This window comes from Juglans microcarpa x Juglans regia, chromosome 5D (assembly GCF_004785595.1).
Source record: "Juglans microcarpa x Juglans regia isolate MS1-56 chromosome 5D, Jm3101_v1.0, whole genome shotgun sequence".
Classification (NCBI taxonomy): domain Eukaryota; kingdom Viridiplantae; phylum Streptophyta; class Magnoliopsida; order Fagales; family Juglandaceae; genus Juglans; species Juglans microcarpa x Juglans regia.
In genome coordinates this window covers 32,884,612-32,903,301 of record NC_054602.1, presented here as the reverse complement: position 1 = coordinate 32,903,301, position 18,690 = coordinate 32,884,612, and the positions used below count along the sequence as shown (strand labels likewise).

The window sequence follows — 18,690 nt, the reverse complement described above, 5'->3', positions numbered from 1 at the left end:
AATGTGAAATCTCTTTCAAAATTATTTTCAACGATCAAAACCCGAAATTTAACCGATCGCATCGCCGCGCGCATCTCAACCTCGTGATATTCTCCCAACCGTACGATTTCAACGTAAATCAAATAGAAAATGATCAAATACTGTGCACTTTGCGAAAAGTCGGCAACGCCATTTGGTAGTTGAGGACTTCCTATGACCAGTAACCCGTATCCCGTAGGGGGAAGGTAGCAATGCGCATCGGTTCGCCTGGCTCTCAAGTAGTTGCTCTCGTCCTCGTTGTTGTCGGTGGACATAAGCAACGACAGCACGTGTTGCCACGTAGAACGCATTTCGTCGTTGACAAACTAGGTTGCGTTTGAATTTTAAATTGAATTGAAATAAATTGAATTTATAAATAATAATAAATTAAAATGATAGAATAAATTTTGTAAAATTTATCTAAAATAAATTTAGATATATTTAAATGTTAAGATGAATTTAAATATATTTATAAAAAATTAAAAAAAAATACAAATATCCCGTATAAAAAAATATTGAATAAAAAAAATATTATAAATTTCATATATAAAAAATTCTTGAGTTGAGTGATATCAATTATTTGATAGGTATGTCTTTAAATACTGGATTAAACTTAAATTTAAACCCAATTCAGAAGAGCACTATTCCAAACGTAGCTAAGTCATGCCTAACAGAAGACCAGGTTTTCTAAAATGACGAGAGAACCCTTTTGAGACCAAGTCTGTGCGCCTCTGTGGGACTGTGGCCCCTTTCTTCCTTTCTCACCAACCCCGGAACCGAAATGTGTTTTTAATTTTTCCAGCTTTCTTTAAATTTAATCCCACTTCTCAAGAGTCGTCAAGACGCCAAAATTCTCCCCCACCAAACATCTTCTGTTCCGTAACCTGGTAATATAATAATCGATGCTGCATCTAAGAAAGTCATTTCGACATCTTCTCCATCAATGCACATCTTTCTGATGGGTCTCTGACGAGTAATATTCCTTTTCCCTCTCTCTGTTTTTTTTTTTTTCAGAGCGAGAGAGAGAGCGAGCAACTCCCATGGCCGCTCCAACATATTCCAAATGCCCTTCGTGTTTTTTGAGCTCCAAGTCCAGTTTTGTCGGCTTTAAGAGAACCAACTTCGGGTTTGAGTCTGGACTCCACGGAAAACCCGTAAAATGGGAGTGTTTGTCACTGAGGTATAAAGCAAACACTGGAGGAGGAGTACTAGAGCGGTTGCAGCAGAGGAAGGAGCAGAAAAAGAGATGGGAGGTGAGGTGTACGGCGGAGGGTATAGAGAGGGGGATGATGATAGGAAGGAGAGGAAGAGAAGAAGCGAAGGTGACCGTGCCGGAGAGGTTCAAGGTGGTGGCGTTAATGGCGTGCGTCATGTGCCTCTGCAACGCTGATCGAGTCGTCATGTCTGTCGCCATCGTCCCCCTAGCTGCCAAACATGGGTGGTCCAATTCTTTCTTAGGCATTGTTCAGGTACTCCAAAACTTGAATCTCTCCGTTTTTTTCAAGTCATTCGATGTTCATTCATTGGCTTTGTTGTTTCTGTTTATCTGTTTTAGTTGTCGTTTCTCTCAGTTTTCTGAACACATGTTTCTTTGTATGAGAATTTGGGACGGCTTTTGCTGGAGAGAGTTATGGTTTTTTCAGATAATCATATCGAAACCACCAGTAAAATTATTGTAAATTAAATGAAAAAGCTTGAATTAATTTACTATTGAAAGTTTCCACTAGATTAAACTCTTTTTTTCTTCTCTTTGGGTAACTATGATAATAGTCAGTGATTGACACTTAAAACTGCTATGGATTAACAAGTGAACTAAAAATAAGAATTTAGGCTGCTTTTAGATGATGAACTGAACTAAGTTGAGTTTTTTATAAATAGGAGTAAGTTAAATAGTGAATGGAGTAATGTGGAACCTATTTAAATTAAGTTTTTTATGAAAAATTGAAAAAAAATTGTGGGTCTCGTATATAAAGATGTTTTAAGTTAAAAAAGGTTGTGAATCTCAAATGTAAAAAGATTTTGAGTTGAGATGAGTTAATAATTTAAGAGTTGAGTATTTATATATTAAACTTAACTCAAAATTAAATTCAACTCAGCTGTTCAGTAACCAAACGGAACCAATATGATTAACAAAAATATAAAAAAAAACATTGCTTTGGTCTTACTGTAAGTAAAAGTTGCATTTTCTTGTCTTGCCTAACTGGTTTGCATTGAAAATCAAAGTAAAAATATGTGGTGGTTGGGAAGGCGAGTGATCTCTCGTGGGACCCTACTGTATATAGATAGCAATAACTGGAAAGAAAACCTTTTTTTTTTTACTTTTCTCATCTGCTAAAAGGAAAGTTCCGTCTTTGAAAAAGGGGTATTTAACTCTGACGCAAACTAAGAAGTAGGAATGCTTGGACGGCGTCCCTGACTCTGTCCCAACTCAATCGACCCAAATTTACACTATTTTCATCACATTATTGACTGCATAAAAAAGTTAAAAAAAAAAAAAAACCTTCTTTTAATACAGTTAATAATGACACATGAAGAACCTCATGCCTTCTTATGAATTATATTGAAATAATTTAATAATTAAAAAAGTGTTTTTAAATGATGTTGTAAATTTTTTACTTTTTTAAAAAATCTTTAAAATTGTTAAAAAAATACATGTGAAAAAAAAAAAAAAAAACACAGAATTTAATATGGGTAATCGGTCCAAATAGAATAAAACAAAGGAGAGTCTACTAAACGAGCTAACACATGTTAATAGAATTTTTCATAGGGGGTAACAAAGGTGTTTTTCTTTTGGACCTGTTCAACAGTCATTCGTGGGTCCATTGTCTAAAATCTGTATTTTAAGATTGCCAGAGGGAGGAAAATAGTGGCCACTCTCCTGGTTTCATGCTAGGAATACATAAAATCCTTTTATCTAAGCATTTCTTCTTTCTTTCTTTTCTTTTTTATTCTTTCTGTGTCTGCTAGTGTTTTGTGTCTAGACGTTGATGTTAGATTGACATCCTAACAAATTTACTGTGAATATTACATGTTAAAGTCATCATTTCTTTGGGGATACATATTTTCGTCGTTGGTCGGAGGAGCATTGGTAGACAGGTATGGAGGGAAGAGAGTGATCGCAGCTGGTGTGGCTTTGTGGTCATTGGCCACCCTCCTCACCCCTTGGGCTGCCAATCACTCCACAGTCTCTCTCTTGGCTGTCCGTGCATTCTTTGGATTGGCCGAAGGTGTAGCTCTACCCTCCATGAACATCCTTTTGTCAAGGTAATGCCTCCTTAATTCTAAATGATTTTTTTTTTTTTTTTTTGGACTGAGGCCAATCACATATTTGTGGCCATGTTCAACTTTGAATATAAGACGAGCCAGTTCAATCGGTTGGCAAACTTGCTATTTCCCTCAGCTGAGGTTGAACAATGTAGTAATTTTTTTTCTTTTATAGGCGTATTGGCTCCAACTGTGTATCTACTAATTTCTTTGCATAATCTGTTGGTGGCGCAATGCTTTGAGGTGGTTAATAGGCCAGGTTGAAGAAGGGATTGTGCCACCCTTTAGCAATGTTATAGCTGAGCTATTCTAATGTGTTCAGGTGGTTTCCAAACCATGAACGAGCAACTGCAGTGGGTCTCTCCATGGCTGGATTTCATCTTGGCAATGTTGCTGGTTTACTGCTGACTCCAATTATGTTGTCATCAATCGGAATTACTGGTCCTTTCATTCTCTTCTCATCTCTTGGTCTACTCTGGTTGACGACATGGACAAACGGAGTCACAAATGATCCACGAGAAAACCATTTTATTAGCAAATCAGAGCTACGACTAATCCAAGCTGGGAAAACCGACTCTCCAGTGAATGATGGAAAGCTCCCACCCATAAGCCTCTTATTATCAAAATTACCAACATGGGCCATCATACTTGCTAATGTGACTAACAATTGGGTGAGCTGCTTCTCTTTAATTTACTCATTGTCTGCGGTAAATTTTCATAATATTTATGAAGAATCTAAAAATGTTCCATTTTACAGGGATACTTCGTTCTTCTCTCATGGATGCCTGTTTATTTCAAGACTGTATGTAATCGTTTCCTCATTTTCTACACTTTTTACTGCTATTCTATGCGTGAAGTATGTCTGATCTCATATATAAACATCGACTTATTTTTGCTTCTACCACCTTTTCCAAGTAATTTAAGAAGTATTATTTAAGCCCTCCTTCCCCCATGGAAAATAAAAAGAAACTCAAAAAACGTTTCCTAGTGTTGACAATGCACTAGAAATAGTGGTGGGTGTTTGACACTAATTCTATCCTATTTTCTGGTGTTTTTAGGTATTTAATGTGAACTTGAAGCAAGCCGCATGGTTTAGTGCTGTTCCATGGGGCACAATGGCAATTTCTGGCTATATTGCAGGTGCAACATCAGATTATTTAATCAAGGCTGGATTCTGTTTGACCTTAGTCCGCAAGATAATGCAGGTACCTCCTCTGTTTCCATCCTGTTGTAGCACATTGTAGTTCTGGTACGTGAGAGTTTCCTGCAAAATGGGATTTTGATTTTCTAATTTTTTTTCTGAGTTTAAATGTGTTTGTCTATACGTTCTTTCCTCTTATTTAACTATCACTATACTGATGCATGATCTTTAAATAATCAGTCCATCGGTTTCATCGGGCCTGGGGTGTCATTGCTCTGCTTGAATTATGCCAATACACCTGTAAGCGCAGCGGTACTCATCACGGTAGCCTTGAGCTTGAGTTCCTTCAGCCAAGCTGGCTTTCTCCTCAACATGCAAGTAAGTTTCATTTTTTCAGTCATGAGAAACTGTAAAACTTAAACCATCATTTAGATAGTAAACTGTAGCAATTCAGTGGCACTAATGCTAATTCAATTCTAACTCAACTACTGTGGTTTCTTTGATCAGGATATAGCTCCTCAATATGCAGGATTTCTGCATGGTATGTTGTTGCCCATGTATTCTCTGTCAGTTAAGAAAATGATACCTTTTCCTTATTCAAACAAATTTTGGTTAACATTCTCCATTAACAGGAATATCAAATTCAGCTGGAACATTGGCGGCGATAATTAGCACAATTGGAACTGGTTATTTCGTACAGTGGTTGGGATCTTTCCAAGCATTCTTAACTGTCACCGCCGTGCTCTATTTCCTGACAACCATATTTTGGAACCTGTTTGCTACCGGAGAACGAGTCTTCTAAAATGAAAATCGAACATTCTAGTATCCTTCCATTCGCTAGCATAAGTCGAATTGAGAGTGAAATTTTTTGGGATGAATGGTATAGGTGATTAGTGATTTGATCATGTAAAGTCCATTCATTTGTATTTCTTGCAAGACAACATTATGTTACTTGCCATTTTCTTTTTTCCTTTTTCTCTCCTCTCTGATGGTATATATCGCATTTGTTTATAAGGAGAAATTACAATCATGTTAGAATATAATATAAATAACTAAATCAATCTCTTTTCATCAACATAAACTTAATGTACAAGTGATGATTTTATATAGTATAAGAGTAGAAGTTTGAGTTTGGAATCCTGACTCTATACTCTATCTCATGTAATTAAATATTTCACGTATTGAGCTCACTGATGGTATATATATATATATATATATATATATAGACACACACACGTATACATATATATCATCTATCACCTACGTAATTCTTGAAGCATCTATTTTTCTCGTATTAAGCCACGTCGGGCATTCTCCTAATTAATTCTATCATAATTCATAATTATTCAACCAATTTTGATTTATGGTGCTGTTACTTAGTTCTATGGATTTGCCCCCTCAAAGTTAACACTAATGCAAATTGCACATTTTTTTCTTTCAAACATTTTTTAAACATCCTTAACCACTAAGAAAAAAATAAAAAATCACAACTTATTTAATATTCACTTTCTTAATCATTAAAAAAAAGAAACAAAAATAAAATACACGAGCGATAATTTTGAGGGGGCAAATCCATGGGACTATATATAGTTTTCCTTTGATTTATACAAGAAATTTGTAATTTTACAAAAGATTCTGGTTCTTATTTTAAAATAAATAATGCTAGGATGCCTTTTCATTTTGCTCCCTCATTTTAGTCGCTCATATATTTATTTATTTTTTTAATTTTTTTTTACTTACTGATTAAAGAAGTGACTATTAGTGTATTGATATTTTAATTTTATTTTTTAAAAATGTTTAAAGATGTTAGAAAAATGTGAAAAAGAAAAATGAAAAAAATACTAGGCGGCATGCCTAGCAATCACTGCTGGGCGGCATCCTAGCATCACTCTTTTAAAATATCCTTCAATTTCTATTTCTACTTCTCCAAATAAATGATCATAAAGTTAAACTAATTTAGTTAAAAACACTTCACATTCTTTTTATCTATATTTCATCTTTTTAGTTCTTTTGGTTGAGCCACGCCATCCATTCAAGTGTTAAATGACTAAATTTAAAATAAAATAATATTATTATGTTGTTTCATTTTGTCTACTTATTTTGACCGCTTATACATTTAATTTAATTTTTTTTACATTTTTTTCTTTTACTTACTGATTAAGAAAGTGACTATTAGTATATTAATATTTTTTTTTTATATTTTTTAAAAATATTTAAAATATTAAAAAAATATGAATATGAAAAATTAAAAAAAGAAATTTTGCCTAAGGCACCCCAACTGTCACTGCAGGACAACAACCTAGCAGCACTCTCTGAAATAATTTGAAATGTTACAAAATTTTAAATATCGAAAGCACTTTGTCTTCTTTCGTATATAATAACCCATCTTCTTTTATTTATATCTATTTCATCAAAATATTCGAAGAATTCATTTTTGACCAACTTAATAATGAGGTTATAAACAAAACTGAGTGAATGGGATTATGGTAGTTAATAGAGTTTTTTCATAAGAGAGATTTTAATAATAGAGCTTTATTAAAAAGCTCTATTTTTAAGATAACAATTTCAGCTCTGTTACGTACAGTCACAAATGGGAGTCGGCGTGCAATCGTCTGACATAAGTATCACATCAGTGTTATTGAAAAATTACAAAGAAGAAAAAAGGAAGGTTGAGGAAGAATTTTTAAACCCATTGCAAATCTCTCCCAGTTCGTAATCTGTAGATCTCTCCTTGTTCGTAAATCCAATTTCAGTTCTCCCTGTTCCATTGCAACTCAAACAATCCCTCTTTGACCAGATTGGTGCCTCCGTTGAGGAGCAGAAAAGTTGTACAGAAGAGTGATGGGCTAACAAGTGGATTGAGAAACCGTCCAACTTGAACTCAAGTGGTATATAAGGGGAAACTTGTTTGAAAGCTATTGATTTCTTTTGAAGCGTTTGGTTTGTGATACTGATACACCTTCTTGTTGTCTATAGTTCTATTATTTTTCTTCCTCCTTTGTGTAGTGTGAGTTTGTCCAGTCCAGTTTGATGTTCTTGTACAAGTTCACAAAAAGAGTTACCAAGATCTCAATAAGTTGTGGATTCTCTCTCTCAAAAAAAAAAAAAAGAAGAAGAGAGAGAAAAGGGAAGAAGAAGAAGAAGTGAGATGGTCGAGCTTAGAGTTCAAATTTACCAAAGACGTAGAGGGAGAGAGAGGTTGAAGGAGAAGGGGGGAGGGGGCATATAGGGAGAGGTGGGCCCACGATTGCACCACGGTTGCATTAGGCGACTGTATTTAGCTTTTTTCTAACACTTTTTATGATGGGAGAACACCTTTTACAGACGGGGAAAGAGTTCTAAAGTTACACAAATCTCAAAGCTAAAGCCTTCGCAAAAATCCTATGCTCTAAAATACTAAATCGTACAATAATTGTTTCAAACTATCTATTATAACAAAAAAGTATAACACTGATGTCGAGAGTAAGGAAGTCTTGTTTTATCCAAGATACATATTCTGTATAAATTCTTTGGCAAGTGGAAAACTAGGTGAAAATAAGCATCTATTCCAGCCGCTTCCAAATTTGCTCAAGCATCAACCAAGCTAATCTCTTCTATGTTGGTATGAATTAACTCAAATGGAAATAAAGAATGGATGCTAAATATGTTAGTCCACATTTCAAAATACTTCCAACGAGGTTCTTGTTTTTTGTTAAATCAGTTCTTTAGCAAGTAAAGAGTCTCCACACTAATTCTAAAACACGTTGAGATGGAGAGAAAATTCATACTTACCCTAATCTAGTTTGGAGTTTCAAATAATTTGAAACCCAAATTAGATTGTGTGATTTTTGTATAATTTTGATTTTTGTGTGATTCTAAAAATCCTAAATTAGTTTAATACTTTGCATCTGTAACGCCTTGGGTCTCGGATGAGTTGAAAAGTTACTTCCTGTCACTTAAACTCACATCTCACAGTACATATATAGACTACAATTTCTCAATTACACATAGATCTCATTGTTTTTAACTCAACTACTCTAAATAATTTACTAGGAGCACCACAAATTCTCAATATAAGCGGCAACCTCTCAACATACCACGTCACCATAATATAACAATTTTATTGAATAAAATTCTCCAATAACTATGACATCCTTTTGTGTTTAGTCCAATGTACTTAACTAATCTCATCCATGCTCTCTAATCTCGATTCTCAACGGAAACATTCAAATTATCTGAAAATATTTTGTAGATAAAGAGTGAGTTATCATCAACTCAGTAAGCAGAGACCATAATACCAATATGTAAACATGAGCATTTACAGAGTACAAAATGCAGAACAAAACATTTTCAATGTCAACATGCAGAACAAAATATTTTATCAAAGTTAACAGAGCGATGGTTCAAAATATTTATATTCCAAAGTCTTTTGGCATGACATAAACTGAGTATCATCATATCACACCAGAGCATCACATCATAACAGAGGCCATGTTTAACTCTCGTGGTAGGGTTGTGCTATTCCCGATGGCCAAACCAGGCAAAGACAGAAGTGAATCTTCTCCTTATTATATTATCAGAGCTTTGAGTGTACACACAAGAAATATACACAGAAAATTACTTTGTTTCCAAAGTGGGTGCACTCAGAGATAAAGTAGTTGGTACCAACCCAAGCAGAGGCCACAATTTTACACCCGTGGTAAGGTCAGAGCAGAGCAGAGTCAAATACAGAATCAGAATGTCATGCCAAAAGTTTTCAAATACCACATCATATTAAAACAGAGTACCAAACAAAATCATATCATTTTTACATAATCAAAATAGATCCAGGCAATCTTCTCATAATCATGCACAAATTTTTAGATTTCATATTCGCTTTTTGCACAGTTCAAAAATAGAATGCCAAAAATATTACTCATGTCTATACCAGTCATAACAGAAATACTTTTCTCTTTTATACAGATTTCATGTGTAATGCAGAACAAATAACTAAAGTTGTTTCAAATTTCTTTTTATAACAAAGCATGCATATTTTTCTAAAATCGACCTCAGTTCATTTCTTTTATGCAAAGTCTAGCATATGAATCCTGCTTACCTGACTTTTAACTTTTTTGAAATTTTCCACAACCGTGCCGAATGAATATCAATCATCACCTATATGAAATCCTAAACGTTACTAAATTTCTAAAAACACTTGCTAAAATTCTCCATTTACTTAGATACTTACCACAGAAATAGCTTTAATAATTATTTTGTCATATACATAAATTAATAGATACTAATATTATTTAATTTCTATAATAACTTATCTACAATTTCAATTTACAACTTAAGAAAATAATTGTATCAATTTCAATTAACGTAACCGGCATAAGCTCATTTAATAAGATAGGCTTAAATCAGACTTAAAGTGTTTAAAAATAAAAATAAAATCTTATTAATTGCTACTGAAATTTAGTTATAAGAAGTAATACTTAATAATGTAACTTAAATTCTTAAGTAATTTACTATAAAAATATGAGTTTTTGGCTAACAAAAATAAGACTAAGCCCAACTTAAACAAGTCCAACGTAAAACTCACTTCCTGTCAATGATTTTCAAGTTAAGAGACAAATACGTAATTTGGGTATGGTTGCTTTACGGAGGCTACACGATAATCTTTCACTTGTAAAATGAGAGTGATGGTGAGATAGAGACTCAACGAGAAGGAAGAGACCGTGCGGCCGTCGGTGGCTGGACCTTTAAAGTAGCAAGTGCGACGGAAGAGAAATCGTTGTTGGTCGGAGTTGGAGGGGAACCACATCTTCTCCGACGTACGATGGACGCCAAACTGATCTTTAGGCCTCACAACTTTTTAACGTGAACAACCGTTCATGAGGATTCCTTGGTGCAACTAATTGGTGGTTAGGCCATTGGTTTAAGTGGACTTGATGGTGCAAGGTGAGTATCACAATGGTTGCATGGTGGTTGAACGAATGAGGTTGGCCACTGCTTGTGGCTCACGTGGTGCATGCTTGTTGCTTTGTTTTGGTGAGCGCAAAATAGGGGCTGTGAATGTGGCAATTGTGGCAGTTTTTATGGCGTTTGGCCTCGAGTGTTGGCTGGGTAGTGTGTGTTGGAATAGGTTGCAATATATATTTAAATATTGAAGGAAGAGAGTTTGAAAAGATTTAAAAATCTATGTGAACCAAGCCTCTCAAGTTATTGAAAATAAAATGAAAAGGCGCTTGGGGCTAGTGGGATTTGAACCAGTGCATGGGCTGGGGAAGAGACACGCCTCAACCACTAGGCTGGCACATCACTTCATTTGTGCTTGTAATCATTATATAATTTAAACATAACTTTAAACGGTTAAGTTACAAAAATGTGCAATTTTTCATAGGCGTCTCTTCAAGTCTATAAAATATATCTATACGAACGCGAGAAACAGTTCGCCTTCTTCATTCCAGTTTCAAACTTCGCAATAGAAACTCAAGAACTCTCCAAAATTGCTATTTGTAGAGTTATAGGCTTTGTTGTATCCTGGAGACGATTTGGTAGGAACCCATTAGCAAACTCTAAATGAGTGGAGGCAAATATTGTCTTAAAGACAGTATTTCTATATGCCTCAAAGCCTACAAATTTCTCAGATTCTCTTTTCAATTATTATTTCCCAATAATTTTAAGATGATATTTCAATGGAAGGAGGGTCTGATGCAGTAACTTTCAAAGTCATGAATCAAGATTTTGTGAAATTAGACTGATTTGATGGAACCAACTTCACATGTTGGCAAGACAAGATGAACCAACTTCTCACTGCACTGAAGATTTTCTATGTTTTGGATCCAAATCCGAAGCCAATTTCTAATCCAACTCCTGAAAATATTGAAAGTATTACTGCAGAGAGGAAGAAACGTGAAGAGGATGAACTTGTCTGCAGAGGTCACATTCTCAATACTTTCTCTGATCATTTATATGATCTTTTTACTACTATTAAGTCTCCTAAAGAAATTTACAATGCTCTAGAAGAAAAATATAAGACAGAAAAATTATGTACTGATAAATTCATAATTTTGAAGTACTTTGAATTCAAAATGGTTGATAATCTGTCTGTCTTAGACCAAGTGCATGAGTTGCAAGTCTTGGTTAACAAACTCCGTGATCTATCAATTAGTATTCCTAAGTCTTTCCAAGCGGGAGCAATTATTGCAAAACTTCCACCAAGTTGGAATAACTATAGGAAAAAGCTTATGCGTATGGCAGAAGAACTAACTTTAGAACAAATTAGAAAACATCTACAAATTGAAGAACAGAGTATAATTCGTGATGAAAACCATTTTGATTCTGAAGTGAAGGTTAACAGTATTCAAGAGGGAGATGACAGAAAACAGAATTATCTTAAGACCAAGAAGGGAAATACCTTTAAGAAGAATTATTCGACCAACAAAGACAAGAAAAATAAGCCATGTCTTAACTGTGGAAAAAAGGGCCATTATATTCATGCAGATTCTTAAAGAATAAGAAGAAAGAAAATGACAGTAGTTCAAATATGGCAAATGCAGTTGAAGAAATCATTGCGATGGTAATAGAAAAGGAAATTAGCATGATAACTAAGGTGCATTTCACTTTTATTACAAATTCCTCTGATTGGTGGTTTGATTTTGGTGCTACTATGCATGTGTCCAATGATAAAGCACAATTCAAAAACTGTGTCGTGGCTACTGATGGCCAAGAAGTTCTTGTGGGAAATCACAATTCTGTTCGAGTTCATGGAAGAGGAAATGTAGAGATGTTGCTTACTTCTGGGAAGAAACTAATTTTAACCAATGTTCTTCACAAATATTAAAAAGAGTTTGGTATCTGCCAATTTGTTATGTAAAAAGGGCATATAAGGTGTCCTTGAATCTGATAAGTTGATCTTGTCAAAGAATGAGGTATTTGTTGGAAAGGGATATTCTTGTGATGGGATGTTAAAACTCAATATTATGAATAAAGATGTTACACATTCTTCTTATATTGTTAAGTCATTATCTTTATGGCATGGTCTTTTAGCACATTTAAATTTTAAATATATGAAACATATGTCTAAGCATGGTTTAATTTCTTACAAGAATGTTGATGATACAAAGTGTGAAATTTGTATTCAAGTTAAAATGACTAAGAAACCATTCCCTACTGCTAATAGAAATTCATAAATTTTAGAACTTATACATTGTGATATATGTGAATTAAATGGCATTTTGACTAGTGGAGGTAGAATATATTTTATTACATTTATAGATGATTTTTCTAGATATATTGTTGTATATTTAATGAAGACTAAAGATGAGGCTTTTCACATGTTCATTCGCTATAAATCTGAAGTAGAAAATAAAAAGGAAAAGAAGATAAAAATTCTTAGAATCGATAGATGTGGAGAGTATTTCTCATGTGAATTTTCTAATTTTTGCGAAGAACATGAAATTGTTCACCAAATGACTACACCTTACACAACACAACAAAATGGTTTGGCTGAATGGAAAAATAGGACACTTGTAGATATGGTTAATACTATGATTTTAAGTGTAAAGTTGCCTTTTAATTTGTGGGGAGAGGCATTGCTTACAACATGCCATGTGCATAATATAATACCATCTAGAAAATTACAAATGTCACCATATGAACTATGGAATGGAAGAAAACCAAATCTAGATTATCTTAAAGTGTGGGGGTGTCAAGCCTTTTACAGAGTTCCTGATCCAAAGAGGACTAAATTAGGACCTAGAGCAATCAAAAGTGTGTTTGTTGGTTATGCTGAAAATTCCAAGGCATATAGACTATTAGACAAGCTCTAATGTCATAGTGGAATCAAGAGATGTTGAATTTATTGAAAATAAATTCAATAATGATACTGAATTTGTTTAAGAACCTAATCAAACACAAATTTCTAACTCTAATTCGAGTATTTCTCTTAATAAAAATAAGAGAAAGTCTACAGATTTGCCAATAGAGCAAAGAAAGAGTCAAAGAGTTAGAAAAGAAAAATATTTTGATCCTGACTTTATTTCATCTCAAGCTATAGTCTTCCTTGTGGAAGGAAACATACACATAATCCTTAATAAAATACCCATTGTTCTTAACACAGAGGATGATCCAAAAAGTTTTGATGAAGCCATGTCTTCTAGAGATGCGGCTTTTTGGAAATAAGCCATAAATGATGAAATAGACTCAATATTATATAATAATACTTGGGTGTTAATGGATCTACCTCCAAATTCAAGAACTATTGGTAACAAATGGGTATTAAAAAGGAAGTTTAATTCTAATGGATCAGTCCAAACTCTTAAGGCAAGGTTAGTTGCAAAAAAGATGTTAGTCAAAAGGAGGGAATAGATTATTTTGATACCTATGCACTAGTAGAAAAGATCACATCTATTCGTGTACTTATAGCTCTTGCATCTATATATGACTTACATGTACATCAAATGGATGTAAAAACTACTTTATTAAATAGTGATCTTGATGAGAAAGTATACATGGAACAACTTGAAGAGTTTGTTCTGCCTGGAAATGAATAGAAAGTATGTAAATTAGTTAAGTCATTATATGGTTTAAAACAAGTACCAAGACAATGGCATGAAAAGTTTGATTATGTTATTTTATCTGATGGTTTCTAACACAATAATGCTGATAAATGTATCTATTCAAAATTCACTAAAGATTATGGTGTTATCATTTGTCTTTATGTTGATGACATGCTAATTTTTGGAACTAATATGAAAGGCATATGTGAAACCAAAAAGTATTTGACTTCAAATTTTAAAATGAAAGATCTTAATGAAGCAGATATCATTTTGGGAATCAAAGTGAAAAAACATAGTGATGGTTATGCACTATGTCAATCTCATTATATTGAGAAAGTGCTTCTTAAATTCAAACATCTAGGAATAAAAGAAGCAAATACACCATATGACTCTAGTGTAAAATTAAGTAAGAATTCTAGAAGGGCAATAACATAGCTTGAGTATGCTAGTGTAATTGGTAGCATGATGTATACTATGCATTGTACCAGACCAAATACTGTCCTTGCAGTGTGCAAACTTTCTAGATACACTAGTTGTCCTAGTATAAGTCATTGGAAAGCAATTGTTAGAGTCCTTGGATATTTAAAGAAAACATTCTACTTAAGACTCTTTTATTCAAAGTTTCCAGATGTACTAGAAGGATACTCAGATGCTAGTTGGATTACTAGCACAAGTGACAATAAATCCACGCCTGGTTGGATATTTACCCTTGGTGGAGGTGTTATTTCTTGGGCATCAAAGAAACAAATATGTATTTCTCATTCCACAATAGAATCAGAGTTTATACCATTAGCAGCAGCAGGAAAAGAAGCATAATGGCTTAGGAATATGTTATTGGATATAAAGTTATGGCCACAACCTATGCCAACTATTTCCTTGCATTGTGATAGTGAAGCTACTATGTCTAGAGCATATAATAAAGTGTACACTGGAAAATCTAGACACAGAAGTCTAAGACATGATTATATTAGACAATTAATAATTGATGGAATTATTACGATTATCTATGTAAGGTCAAGTTGTAACTTGGCAGACTATTTTACCAAAGGTTTATCGTGAGAATTGGTAAGGGTTACATCCATTGGAATGTGACTAAAACCTTTTCAAAAGAATCACCAATAATGGTAACCCAACCTTTTTTCAAATTTAATATGAAAAAGAGTTTAAAGGGTAATAACAAGTTACTGATTTGTGATTAGTTGAGCACTGCAATAACAAAGTCTCATTCAGGATGGATCAGTACAGATTGTTACGATTAAGAAGGATGAGTTTTACTCTTAATGAAGTTCAAATATAGATGTGTCTCGGTAACAGGGACATAAAAGGAACTTCACCTATATGAACATAGAAGTGGTGCCGCTTCTAACAAGAAATTTGGGTTTATACTTGTAAATGTTCATCAAACCAGGGCGTAGCACAATGCCATAATAGTGTCAATAATTATGAACCTCTATTGTGAATCAGATATTCTCATGTGTGTGTTATTTTTGGTTTTGAGTTAACAAGTTTTGGTTTAAGTCGAAAGATACCTTCTTTTATGTATGATAATATCAATACTGAAACTAGGGGTGCTACCCGCCCCCTATGGGGCGGGGCCACCCCTTCCCCGCACCCCTCCCTACATGGGGTGGGGGGTGGGGTTTTCACCTCCGTCCCCCATCCCCCGCCCCCAGGATGTGGGGGCGGGGTACCCCGCCTCAATGGGTAGGGTGCGGGGCGGATTCCCCCGCCTCTATCTGCTTTAAAGGAAAAAAAACTACATTTTACTTGGTTTAAAAATTATTTTTAAGTGTAAAAGTAATTAAAAATACATTTGCTAGTGTATATTTTGTGTAAATTGTAGTGTATTAGCTTTTAAACTATGTAATTTTTAGATTTGCCAACGCATATTTTGTGAACAAGTCTAACAAATTGTAATATATATTTATATATACATAATTTGTAAAATATAAATATATATTTATATTTATATAGAAAAATATATATTTATGTTTATGTGGCGCCCCCAATCCCCCTTATATAAATACACAGGGATCGAGACGCCAGGATGGTGACAACACGGTCACACATCCCAACGAAGTGCCAGTGTGTGTACATGCAACAGTGTACAAATATAATAACGCAGCGGATAGTCAACTAAGTACCAGAATTTAAATACAAATATTTAACACAATTTATCTTTAAAAATTATATAGTCATCCCAAATATAATACAAAAGGTAAATACAGTAATTGATAAAAACACATGTCACTAAACAGGAGCAATCCCAGATCACTCCTCCACCGGAGCCAAACTAAGGCTCGTCATCATCGTCTGCATCAAAATCTGCGATACCATAAAATGGTACCACAGGTAAGTATAAGCCAAACAACTCTCGGGATAAAAATACATTAATGCAACCAACAATATAGCAAAATACATTTAGCCATAAAATATCATTTTTTCCCAGAAAAATGATTATTTCCAACACACGCCAAAAATCCCATTTTGGCCCAAAATAACCGTAAAACATTTTCTCATAAAATGATTCACACAAACAATCCATTTATCGGACACTGTAGGTGGGAATCGCAGGCGGGACCAAAGATTTAAATTTCGTACCGTACCGGCCGGTACGGCCGAAATTTTTCGTTTCGGCCGTCCGGCCGGTACCGGTACTATACCTGTTCCGTACCGGCCAAAATACCGGCCGTACCGGCCGGTACCGGTCATACCGGCCTCAATTTCGGCCTGTACCGGCCTATATTTCGGCCGGTACCGGCCGATATTTCGGCCTGTGTTTTTTTTTTTTTTTTTTTTCGTTTTTTCAAACTACAAACTTATTTTTTAACCCTCAATTCAGACTAGACTATTTATAATTTATATATATATGTATTTGTATATAATTTATTTATATATAGACTATTATTTTAGAATATAATTTTTATATATATTTATATATATAATTTATTTATAGATCGACTATCCCGAAACGTTATCCCGAAACGCTATCCCGAAACGGTACCGGTACCGAAATATTTCGTTCCAGTGCCTTGACCGGTACGCTGTCCGGTACGGTATTCAAAACATTGGGCGGGACTCTACCACCGTCCCTGCTTACCACCATCCCTACCGCGTGCACCGTAGGCGGGAATCACAGGCGGGACACAACCACCATCCCTGCTTACCACCATCCCTAACGCGTGCACCGTAGGCGGGAATCACAGGCGGGACTCTACCACCATCCCTGCTTACCACCATCCCTACAGTTCCTTTACACACAATGCATACTTAACAGAGCACTGTAGGCGGGAATCACAGGCGGGACTCTACCACCATCCCTGCTTACCACCATCCCTACAGTCTCTTTTCCTTTTACTCATATGAAAATCCAATTTCCAATAAACACATGAACATGTATGCAATCATGCGAAAACCCAGTTTTCTTTACAAACATGATCATGCATGCAATATGCGATGTACGTGAACAAGTCATAACCAACAACCAACAACCACAATTCATAATGCAAACAAACACACAACTCCGTCCACAATCCATCCGACCCCCGAAACTCCTCGGACTCAGTCCGGCAAAACAAACCAATTCACAGATAATATGTGTTAGTGCAAAAATATATTTAAATCACGAAAGTTGTTTAAGGAAAATACTTACAGTGCAATATAATAATTTTCGGAGGATCTCGAAGTTGCAAGTGGTGATTTCTGAGCAACACCACAGTGTAAAATACACTGTGGCCGTGGGTCACAGATACCCACTTTTCAACGAGGACAAACGAAGACCCAAGATTGATAGGGTAGGGCCTAGGGAGGTCGGTGAAGCCAATGGTGGTGGTGGTTTGCCGTGGGTGGCGGCAGAATGGGCGGTAGAAGACCAAAATGCCCAAATCGGAAATGTAGTTGGTGGAGCTTCACCGGTGACGGATCGGAGGTGGGGTTGGGTCCAATGGGTTGCCAAGAGGTCGGGGATGAAGTGGTAGGAAGATGGTGGCCAATGGTGGTGCGACGGCGGCGCAACGGCGGAAAGAGTGCCGCGGCTTCGAAGAGCTACTGGTGGTTAACGGCGGCACGGATGGAGGTGAGGTTGGTGGGGTGAGGTCGCCGGCGGCTGGGGAAGCTAGTGGGCTGGGCGGTGAGGGCCACCGCCGGCTCACGGCGGCGCTGGCGTGAAGGTGGCCCGCGGCTTCGTGGGGGGCGTGTGGGCTACCGGCGGCGAGGTAGGGGCTGAGATTTGGGAGGTGAGGTCGCCGGAGGGAGGGGGAGCTGGTCGGCTGGGCGGTGTCGCGCACGGCGTCGCGACGGCGGCGGGCTGGGCGGTGAGGAAGAACGGACGGAGAGAGAGGGAGGGAGAGGGAGTGCGCGGGAAGGAGAGGAAATAAAGAAGAAAAAGAAAGAAAGAAAAGAAAAAGGAAGGAAAGAAAAAAGGAGGGAAAAGAAATGAGGTCCAATCCTCATAACTTGGGTCACAAAAATGATCTAACGGAGATGATTTTAAAACCACAAGTTAAATAAAATAATTTAAACGTAATGGTAAAGTCAAATTGAAATAATTAAATCCCACGGTAATTAATTTAAATATTAAAAGCAATTTAAATGCATAACAATAAATAAATATTTGGAAAGCACATAAAAATAATTTTCACCAAATTAAAATCATAGAAATAAACTTACTAAAAATCCAACCAATTTTAAAATAAGAGGATAAATTTTTGAACAATAAAAAATAATCTTTCAGTAAAAATACACTGA

General features: G+C 35.5%; 2 protein-coding genes across 2 annotated transcripts; both read left to right on the top strand.

The window, feature by feature from the left end:
* Positions 1-745: 745 nt before the first annotated feature.
* Positions 746-5,437, top strand: LOC121266407 (probable anion transporter 3, chloroplastic). Its single transcript, XM_041170223.1, has 9 exons — positions 746-905; positions 1,033-1,487; positions 3,056-3,282; positions 3,605-3,953; positions 4,040-4,084; positions 4,341-4,487; positions 4,664-4,801; positions 4,931-4,964; positions 5,056-5,437. The coding sequence occupies exons 2-9, from the start codon at positions 1,059-1,061 to the stop codon at positions 5,223-5,225; spliced, it is 1,539 nt and encodes a 512-aa protein (XP_041026157.1). The 5' UTR covers positions 746-905; positions 1,033-1,058; the 3' UTR covers positions 5,226-5,437.
* Positions 5,438-11,181: 5,744 nt separating this feature from the next.
* On the top strand, positions 11,182-11,895 carry LOC121265917. Its single transcript, XM_041169578.1, has one exon. The coding sequence runs from the start codon at positions 11,182-11,184 to the stop codon at positions 11,893-11,895; it is 714 nt and encodes a 237-aa protein (XP_041025512.1).
* Positions 11,896-18,690: the final 6,795 nt, after the last annotated feature.